Source organism: Physeter macrocephalus, chromosome 19, assembly GCF_002837175.3.
Source record: "Physeter macrocephalus isolate SW-GA chromosome 19, ASM283717v5, whole genome shotgun sequence".
Taxonomy (NCBI): Eukaryota; Metazoa; Chordata; class Mammalia; order Artiodactyla; family Physeteridae; genus Physeter; species Physeter macrocephalus.
This window is the reverse complement of record NC_041232.1, coordinates 9,028,353-9,038,559: the sequence shown is the minus strand read 5'-3', so window position 1 is coordinate 9,038,559 and position 10,207 is coordinate 9,028,353. Positions and strand designations below refer to the sequence as shown.

The window sequence follows — 10,207 nt, the reverse complement described above, 5'->3', positions numbered from 1 at the left end:
GGATCTTCCCGGACCAGGGCTCAAACCCGTGTCCCCTGCATTGGCAGGCAGATTCTTAACCACTGCGCCACCAGGGAAGCCCCTTTACCTCAATTTTAAAAAATGGGCAAAGGATATGAGCTGGCAGTTCACAGAAGACAAAATACATGAGACTAGCAAACTCACAAAAAGAAAAAAAAAACGATGAATGAGGTAGAGCTACAAGTAATGAAAGGGCCATTTTTCTAATACATATCACGTTATTTGGTCATGAAAAAACAAACAAAACAATATATCATTTCTGTGGGTACTTAGAAACATAGTTAAACGCACAGAAAATGGTCTGGAAGGCTACACTTATCTTTTACTTTGGGGAAGGAAGGAAGGGAGTAGGACTGGGGTAGTGATAAAGAGAATTTTAGCCTTATCTGTAATGCTTTAATTTTTTAACGAGAAGAATTTACTCATGAATTATTTATATAATTAAAAACTATTTCTAAAAACCAAAATAAAAGACACTGAGAAGCAGAAGCAGAGAAGGAAGGATATAATGGGAGGACAACACCTAACCCTACATTATGACACCTATGTGGACGTGTCAGTTCTTCACACAGTCTTTGGGATGTTTTTTTTTTTTTTAACAGGGCAGTAAAAGAAATTATTTTCAAGTTGCCTTTTTTTTTTTTTCAAGCTGCCTCTTATACAGAAGAGCAGAACTTACTTTTCATAACGGTTTCTGTGTCAAGCTGAGATCATACCTCAGTGAAGCAATATTTAGCTGAGTGTTTTTAAAATCCAATTTTTTTTTCTGACAATGTGGGTAATACATGCTTATTATTATTATTATTATTATTATTTTAAATTTTAGATCATGGACGTATTTATTTATTTATTTTTCGAACCCATGTCCCCTGCATCGGCAGGCGGACTCTCAACCACTGCGCCACCAGGGAAGCCCCATGCTTATTATTGAAAGTTTTTTTTTTTTTTTTTTCATGTTTTTAAACTGTCACCTGCACCATGCCAAAATAGCTATGGCTAACATTTTGGCTTTTTCTGTCCAGCCTTAATCTGTGGAAATTTTTGCTTTGGCTGAAGTAAAATTATACCATATTTCGTACCCCACTCTTTGAAACTTAATAGGATAGCCTATGCCCTCTCCCAAAAACAAAACAAAACAAAACCATTTCATAAAGATGATTCTTAATGGCTATGCAACATTCCATTGACTGCTTAATCATTCTACTGCTGGATAACCATATTCTTTCCTTTTTCCCCCCCCGTTACCACTAGGGGTTGGAGATCTTTGCACATATAGTCGGCCATCCATACCCACTGGTTCAGCATCCTCAGATTCAACCAAGGATTGAAAATACTCAGGAAGGGAATTCCCTGGCGGTCCAGTGGTTAAGACTCCGCGCTTCCACTGCCAGGGGCCCAGGTTCAATCCCTAGTCGGGGAGCTAAGATCCCGCTGCACAGTGCAGCCCCCCAGAAAGAAAATACTCAGGAAAACAAATTCCAGAAAGTTCCCCAAAGCAAAACTTGAATTTGCCAGGCACCGGCAACTACTGACATAGCATTTACATTGTAGCAGGTATTGTAAGTAACATAGAGATGATTTAAAGCTTATGGGAGGATGTATGTAGGTTATACACAAACACTACACCATTTCCTATAAGGGACGTGAGCATCTGCAGATTTCGTTATCTGCGTGTGGGGTTGTCCAGATGCTACAGGGGGAAACCCAGCTCTCCAGTCAAAGAAAGTGGTTTCAAAATGAAGTTAGATTGGTGGCTTCTTAAAACCTTTACCAAGCCCGTGTACACTGGGACTCTCCAAGCTCGGGGCCAGTATTGGGCCATTGCCACACTTGTTTGCCCTGAGAACTCCACTGCAGGCTAGTGTAAATCATGTCCACCAATTACTTGGTCAAAGGGTACTGAACATTTTGCAAGCTATTACTGTGTGGTTCCACTGTTTTCCAGAACGGCTGCCCCAAGTTACACCACTACCAGCATTTCTGAACGTGTCACCCAACAGCTGGTCAGGATTGTGGATTTTCCAATCTTTGCTGACAGGCCAAACAATGGTACCCCACTACTATGTTATTTATAGCTCTTTGTTGATGGCCAAATTGCTTATTTTGTTTGTTAGATGCATTCTGTATCTATCGCAATACAATTTGTATTATTTCTTTTGTGAATTACCTTATTTCCTAGGCTAAGCCACTTTTTGTTTTTAAACTCTGATGTCTGTGGAACCGGAGCACTTCTTACAGTCAAAATGCTTAAATGGAAGTGGATTTTTCTCCTTCCCTAAAAAGCTGTTACTAAACTGACAATTTTTAAAATAAACGATTACAGCTTCGATTTAAAAAGAAAATACCTGTCTCTATCTATTGGGCCCTTAGTGCTTTTATCATAATGATATGTATGATCTTTTTCTACATAAAGGCTATTAAGCTTCTGCCTGCCATCTGGGCTGCTGCTTTGAAAATGCACACGACGCCCTTTACATTGCCAGGTAGGTACCTTTCAAGAGATGCAGCAGTGTCAAGGATAAGTACTGGTGTTGGGGGGACTCCTTCTGGTCCCTGGTGTACTGCGTGGTGAACTCTTCCAGCCACTTGATGAAGGTGGGGCAGGCAGACAGGCCTTGCAGCAGGGAGTTCATGAAGCAGGTGTTCCCCAAGTTGACAAGGCCAGGCACGAGCCCTACAAAAGCGGGGGGAACAGGAGAACAGCGCATCACATCGGACCATCTCCTTTTTCTTCTCCCATGTGGGACCCAGAATTCCTGCACCGTGGCCTTGGACTGAGAACCCCTACCTCAGAAAGTCCCCGTGCACAGAGAGCAGGGGGCCGGGCATCCTGTCCTGGCCGAGGCCCAGTCCTACTGCCGTCCCTTCAGGAGACCACAAGCCGCAGAGGGACAAGTCCGGGCCACGTGGGACTACTGAAATGCACCAGAGTGTCTGGCACAGCCTGGCTTCCACTGAATGTGCACAAACACTTAGTAACCTCTCTCTCTCTCTTTCTCTCCCTCACTCTCTCTCTCTTCTTTGTTAAGAAAGCAATGTTTCTCACAACAGAAGGAAACAATTGTTCTGTTCTTGTTCCCCAGGACAATGCTTTTCTTCTTATAATCAGTGGGAAAGACACCACTACTGCCATTCTGATCAGTCCTTCTGCAAAGAGATCAACAAAATCTGACATACTTCCCTGTTCCGCTGAAATTAAAAAACAAAAACAAACCAAAAACCCTTTTTATTATGAGAGTTCTCAAACATGCACAAAAGAAGAGTAGATATCTAATGAACCCCAGTTACCACCATCCCCAGATTTAATAGTGATCAACATTTTGCTACACCTGTCCCTTTTATGTATTTATTTATTTAGGCTGAATTTTAATCAATATAAGTAGAGCAACATTGACAAAGGGGGGCATCTTTAAAAATAAGGAAATAGATTTTTGTGTTAGTGAAGAAACGAACTTGAAACATTTACTAGTGACTAGCAGCTATTCAGTGAAAGCACAAAGGCGTCACACAGTTAGGCAGCTGTACAACTGAAAAACACAATGGCCATAGCAATGAGAACACTTAAGACAATTAAGCCACTTGAAATTTTTCATTACGAAGCATGTCTCAAACTCATGACCTTAGTGGGGGTGAAATATAAATCTTTTTACTATGGGGTATAAAATAATGAGTCATTAAAATTAACTTCTGTTTAAAAGAAAGTACTATTGACAAAATTGAAGATACAAGAGAACCAAATGTCCTCCCCTTTTTGTACTGTTTTTAAACAATAAGAGTTTGGGTCCAGTCTATAGACCATGATCCAAAGGCTTCATTCTTACCTTTTCTACGTTTCTTTCTTTCTGTAATGGGACCCCAGATAACATATATTCCTGCTGCGAGCGCAGCGGCAATTCCACCTATAACACCCCAGTTCTTCATGACTTTATATCTAAAAAATAAAATAAGTTTACTGTCTTTCCTCATCACAAATGCAATATGTGTATATACAGGTACAGGTACACAGAAATAACATTTCATCAAAATAACCCATCGGCCTGCCAAATACCTAGCTTTCAGATTAAAGTAATATACAGTATAGGATTATGTCTTGAAAATCAGCACATTTAGACATTAGGATTTAAAACCTAAGTCAGAGCACAACCTCCCCAGAGCCCCACCGGCCAGGGCTTTCCTCCTGCTCCGCCTCGCATTCTGCTGCCGTCCTGGCCGCCACCCCTGGCCGCCACCCCGGCCACAGCCAAGCTCCCACCCCAGGGCCTCTGCACTGCTGCCCCCTCTGCCTCAGATGCTGTTCCCCCAGGGCCCACTGCTTGGCTCCCTCCCTCCCCATCCCTTCACTTCTAACAAACTACTAGAACCTGCACTCGTGGCCCTTTTACCCAGTTCTACTTTTTCTTTTTACCACAGAGCTCACCACTTTCCAACCTAACTTTCACTTATTCACCACGTTTATTTTCGGTCTCCCGCAACTGAAATGCAAAGTCCCCACAGGCAGGGATCTTTGTTTTACACACTAACATATCCCAAGTGTTTCCAAGTATTCAGATCGCATAGTAGGTTCTTGATAATACTTATTGAATGATTGGGACCTGGAGAAATATAGAAATGGATTTATCTTTTAGGTTATTAAACGGGGTGGGGGAGAGGCATATAATAGTATAAAAGATCTTCTAAATGTTTATTAAATTACAGATTTCTTCATTTGAGGCTTGACTCGAATACTGAAGTTATTCTTTTACTACAAATAAAGAAATTTCACCAGTAACTTAAAACACCGTCTTCATACACAGTTATGTATTTCCACTAAATAAGGCAACCAATATATGTACCTACATATATCTGTGCAATATATACCTGTATATATGTGTTAGCTACATATATGTGTGTGTGTGTGTTTAAAATATTCTTATCCCAATACATGGATCATGTGAATATTGTTTTGACCTCAACACAGTCAACATTAACTCAGGGAAGAGCCACTGGTAATACTAGTAACTCTGTCTACAACAACCAACATTTTTGCAAGGTCATGGCTGATGTGATACACAACTGATGACTGAATTTCAAATAAATCTTTGTTCTCCCAAGACAGTGTAGGTAGAACGCGCACAGAACTTGCTTAAGAAAGTGGAATTCCATAATCTGCTTCAGTTCTGGTTCTGCTATTCCCTATGGCGTCACTGCACCTTCTAAGCCTCAGCTTCCTCATCTGTACAATGGGGACAATTGTGAGACCTACCTTACAGAATTATTGTAAAGACTGAATAAGTGCTAATGCATGGGGTGTATAGTCAGAGCTTAATAAATGTTAGCTGCTGCAATTATCAAGTATTATAATCTCAGCTTCATTCATGAAAGTTATTCTTGAGATTTCTTAATGCAACATTGTGCTGATTTTTACACAATAGGTATATTCACGTGAGGCCGCGTTGATCTGAACTCATGTCTGTTGGGCTGCCAAGTCTGTGCTTCAAACCAGGAAGCTCATGGGAAATTGAAGGACAGAATGTCAAAAGGATGGGAGAGAGGGCCTGCCTAGGTCCTAAGAAGGGCATGGATAAAAAACCCAGGGCCCAGTGTAACTCTGGAAATCCCACAACACGAGGAGAGTAGTGGGGCCTGGGAGTGAAAAGATCTGGCTTCTCCCCACAGCTCTACTGTCAGCTCAGCTGTAGGACCACAGGCATGGCCACTGCAAGGCCCCTGTCCCAACTACAGAATGGGGGCACTGGACAGGATCGCCACTGAGGACTTCCATCCCTGGGATGATAAGCTCTTTAGACTGCTCCAGTTCCAGAGGGAGGAAGCTGACCTGAGCAATGGGTCTCAGTCATTTAGGGTCAGGAAGGGGGCTTAGGGGGAGGGACGGAGCCACAGTGCTCAGCTCTGAAGCCTGGAGCCCGAGGGAGGGTGGATGAGAGAAGGGACATAGGGACCCTGACAGGGTTGAGAACCCATACTATTGGGGGTCCTAGCAGGAATGTGGGATCTTAACAGGACTGGGAGCCTTAACAGGTTAAGGGGTCCTGATTGGTTTAGGTGCTCTTGCAAGATAAGGAGCCACTAATTAGATTAGGGACCCATACAGACTAAGGGATCCCTGGCAAAAGTGGGGGGGGGGGTGACAGGAAGAGGGGTACTGACAAAGTGCGGGTGGGGGGCGCTAGCAATCCGGGGCACTTTACAGGGTTGTGAGAACCATGGCAGGACTGGGGAGCTTGACAGTTTGGGGAACCCTAGCAGGCCAGGAACTGACATGACTAGGGAGCCCAGAAGGATTGGGGGTATCTTGAAAGGATGAAGGGGTCCGGTAAGGCCTGCGAGGCGCTGAGAGCTCCGAGGGGGCCATTGACAAGGCTGAGGCTCCCTGGAAGTTCTGGGGACAATGACAGGATTAGAGGAGGCACTGGCAGGCGGAGGAGGGCGGTGGAGGGGGCACTGATAAAACTGGGAGCGCCAGCACAATTGGGGAGTGCCGACAGAATCGCCGTTGCCTGGAGGCCCTGGAGGCCCGTCGCCCTTCCCGCCCCAAGGCCTGGGACTCCAACACTTCGGGACGCAGAAACCTCCGGAATGCTCACTCCGGCCCCTAGGGACCCTTACTAGGGCGTGAAAGGGCCGCCACAGGCCAGCCTGGGTACCCTGGTCCCTCTGGTCCCAGCCTCCCCGGCCGTCCCGCCCCCCAAAGCTCACCTGACGGCCGCTCCGGTCCGCAGGAAGCGCTGGATGGCCCTGTCGGCCGCGGTCATCGCCGCCTCAGCCCGGCAGCTCAGCATCGCGGCTGCGCGGGAGGCCTGCCGTCGCCCCCGCCGCGATCTCCGCGGCCGGACCCAGGGCTCCGGGGGCTCCCGAGACGGCGGAACCCGAGGCCAAAGTCCCAGCTCTTCCGGGGAGGGTAGACCGAAGGACGGGCTCCCGGAAGAAACGGAAGTGGTTCTCGCCGGAGGACTGGAGTCGACGGACCACCGCCTTGCTTTACCTTTTCCCCTTTAGTCACGGGCGTCGGCCTCGGTTACTAAGGGAGGCCGTGCGGCCCGGAGCCGCTTGGTTTTCAAGTTTTGCTCGGGCCCTGTTCATAGTTACACATATCCCATTTGCAGAAGGGACCCTGGGTCATTTTTATTTTTCGGTGTGAAGAGGGCGACCCCCGCCTGAAAACGGGATCACGACTTGGCCACCGTTAGTTATAATTGTCGTCGGAGTGGAAATGGATCGCAGAGGAAGGGCCTTTAACGAGCATGTGGCCCATCTCTGACGACACCTATAGAGAAACCGAGACCTTTAATAATAACAGCCACCAAACTTATTGTTTACTTAAATGCATCGCTAAGTACGTCACATGCATTATTCATATTCAATCTTCACAGTTTTTATATCCCAGGAAATAAAAGAAATTTAGAGAAAAAGTCTTTTGACACAGCTTGTAAGTGGTGGAAACAAGATTGGCAGGCAAATCTGTGTGTCTCCAGAATAGCAGTGTCCAATAGAAATATATGGAAGTAAACATTTTAAATTTTCTAGTAGCCACATTAAAGTGAAAAACAACAGATAAAATTAATTTTATCAATATCTTTTACTTGACCCAATGTGCCCAAAATATTGTCATTTATATGGAAAAATTATTAATGAGATAATTTACATTCTTCTTTTGTACTAAGTACCTCTCAATTTGAACCAGCCGTTTTTCATGTACTCTATAGCCACAAGTGGCCAGCAGCTACGGCACTGGACAGCACTGGAACCAGAGAGAATTTGCCCTCCCTTTTAATCACTTCCCCCAACTCCAGGGGAAGTAGTTGCAACTGCTTTAGTAAAGAAATCAAAGTTCTAGCTCAGTGGTTCTCAGAGTTTTTGGTCTCAGGACCCCTTTATACGCTTATAGAGAGTTTTGTTTAAGTGGATTATACCTAACTATACTTATACTATTAAAAATTAAAATTGAGAAGTATGGAGAATCCTGACTCATACACCGGGTTTCACACTTTCCTTGCTGTAAACATAGTAATTGAAACCGCTTGCCAAAGACTTGCTAGCGGCTAGATCCCTGTGCTAAGTACCTACGTGCACTGTCCTATTTCATCCTCCCAACAACCCCATCAAGTAGGTTCTATTAAAATCTCCACTTCAGGTGCTTCCCTGGTGGCGCAGTGGTTGAGAATCTGCCTGTCAATGCAGGGAACATGGGTTCGAGCCCTGGTCCGGGAAGATCCCACATGCTGCAGAGCAACTAAGCCCGTGTGCCACAACTACTGAAGCCCGTGCGCCTAGACCTTGTGCTCCGCAACAAGAGAAGCCACCACAATGAGAGGCCTGTGCACTGCAACAAAGAGTAGCCCCCGCTCGCCACAACTAGAGAAAGCCCACGCACAGCAACGAAGACCCAACACAGCCAAAAATAAAAACAAATAATTAATTTTAAAAAAAGATGACTTGCTAGAAAGTTGTGTTACATGTGCATAAAGCATAATGTATTAAAAAAAATCTCCACTTCACAGAAGAGGAAAGCCCAGAGAAGTAAAATGACTTGGCCAAGGTCACACAACTGGTTTGTGACCAGACAGGATGTCAGGCAGATCTGTGTGGATCTAAGGTCTGTGGCTTAGGCTGGACACTTCTGCCTCAGACTTGAGTCCATCAAGATGGGACCATTACTACCCCACACTGTGATCAGCACTCCACATTGTGTTGGTTTCAAGTACCCACTTGGGCACATGGCCTTGATGGGGTAGTTAGGAAGGAAGCATAACTGGTTCTTACACCTTTGAAAAGGTGCTCCACCTTACTTGGTAACGAAAGAAATGCAAATTAAAACTCCAATCAGAAAACATTTTTTTCCACCCATCAGACTGACAAAGCATGAAAAATACAATACACAGTGATGATAAGTATATGAGGAAACAGACACTCTTGGGCATCCTGTGGGAGAGTAAATGGGTGCCATCTTCACCCTGGGCAATTTGGACTATTTACAAAAGTGACAAATCTGCATACTCTGTGACCTACATATTTATCACACACACGAGAATAAAGATATTTATTGCAGCATTGTTGCTAATAATAAAAGACTAGAAGCATCTAAATACCTAGAAAAATTATAGTAATCCCGTATAGTGGAGTACTATGTGCTATGAAAATAATGCACCACCTCTTGTGTACTAATAAGGGAGATTCTAAGATGTGTTGTTAAGGGAAAACAGTAAGGTGCAGGGCAATGGAAGAGAATGCTATTATTTGTGTGAGAATAAGATTAAGTGTTTATAAATATAGAGATAATTAAGAAACTGGGGACACTGCTGGCCTTTGGTAAGGGAACTGTGTGACTGAGGCCACCTTTTGTCCTTTGAGAATTTTGTGCCATGTGCATGCATTATTATTAAAAAGATAATTTAAAATTTTAAACTTGAAAAGCATCATCAAAACACAGGGGAGGGCTTCCCTGGTGGCGCAGTGGTTGAGAATCCGCCTGCCGATGCAGGGGACACGGGTTCGTGCCCCGGTCCGGGAAGATCCCACATGCCGCGGAGCGGCTGGGCCCGTGAGCCATGGCCGGTACAGGTACACAGAAATAACATTTCATCAAAATAACCCATCGGCCTGCCAAATACCTAGCTTTCAGATTAAAGTAATATACAGTATAGGATTATGTCTTGAAAATCAGCACATTTAGACATTAGGATTTAAAACCTAAGTCAGAGCACAACCTCCCCAGAGCCCCACCGGCCAGGGCTTTCCTCCTGCTCCGCCTCGCATTCTGCTGCCGTCCTGGCCGCCACCCCTGGCCGCCACCCCGGCCACAGCCAAGCTCCCACCCCAGGGCCTCTGCACTGCTGCCCCCTCTGCCTCAGATGCTGTTCCCCCAGGGCCCACTGCTTGGCTCCCTCCCTCCCCATCCCTTCACTTCTAACAAACTACTAGAACCTGCACTCGTGGCCCTTTTACCCAGTTCTACTTTTTCTTTTTACCACAGAGCTCACCACTTTCCAACCTAACTTTCACTTATTCACCACGTTTATTTTCGGTCTCCCGCAACTGAAATGCAAAGTCCCCACAGGCAGGGATCTTTGTTTTACACACTAACATATCCCAAGTGTTTCCAAGTATTCAGATCGCATAGTAGGTTCTTGATAATACTTATTGAATGATTGGGACCTGGAGAAATATAGAAATGGATTTATCTTTTAGG

The 10,207-nt window shown here is 44.9% G+C and overlaps 1 protein-coding gene across 4 annotated transcripts in view; it reads right to left on the bottom strand.

Annotated features, from left to right (window-relative positions):
- The window catches only part of USP30 (ubiquitin specific peptidase 30), a 31,529-nt gene extending 24,590 nt beyond the window's left edge, over nt 1-6,939 (bottom strand). For 3 of the 4 annotated variants that reach the window (XM_024120891.3, XM_007129495.4, XM_007129494.4), the window contains exons 1-3: nt 6,718-6,893; nt 3,843-3,952; nt 2,513-2,695 (exon numbers count right to left, since the gene is read on the bottom strand). In XM_024120891.3, the coding sequence (XP_023976659.1) occupies nt 2,513-2,695; nt 3,843-3,952; nt 6,718-6,800 (376 nt within the window). In that variant the 5' untranslated portion in view covers nt 6,801-6,893. Of the gene's footprint in view, nt 1-2,512; nt 2,696-3,842; nt 3,953-6,717 lie in introns of all 4 variants that reach the window. The other variant, XM_007129493.4, reaches the window with a different exon arrangement.
- Between the last annotated feature and the right edge of the window lie 3,268 nt (nt 6,940-10,207).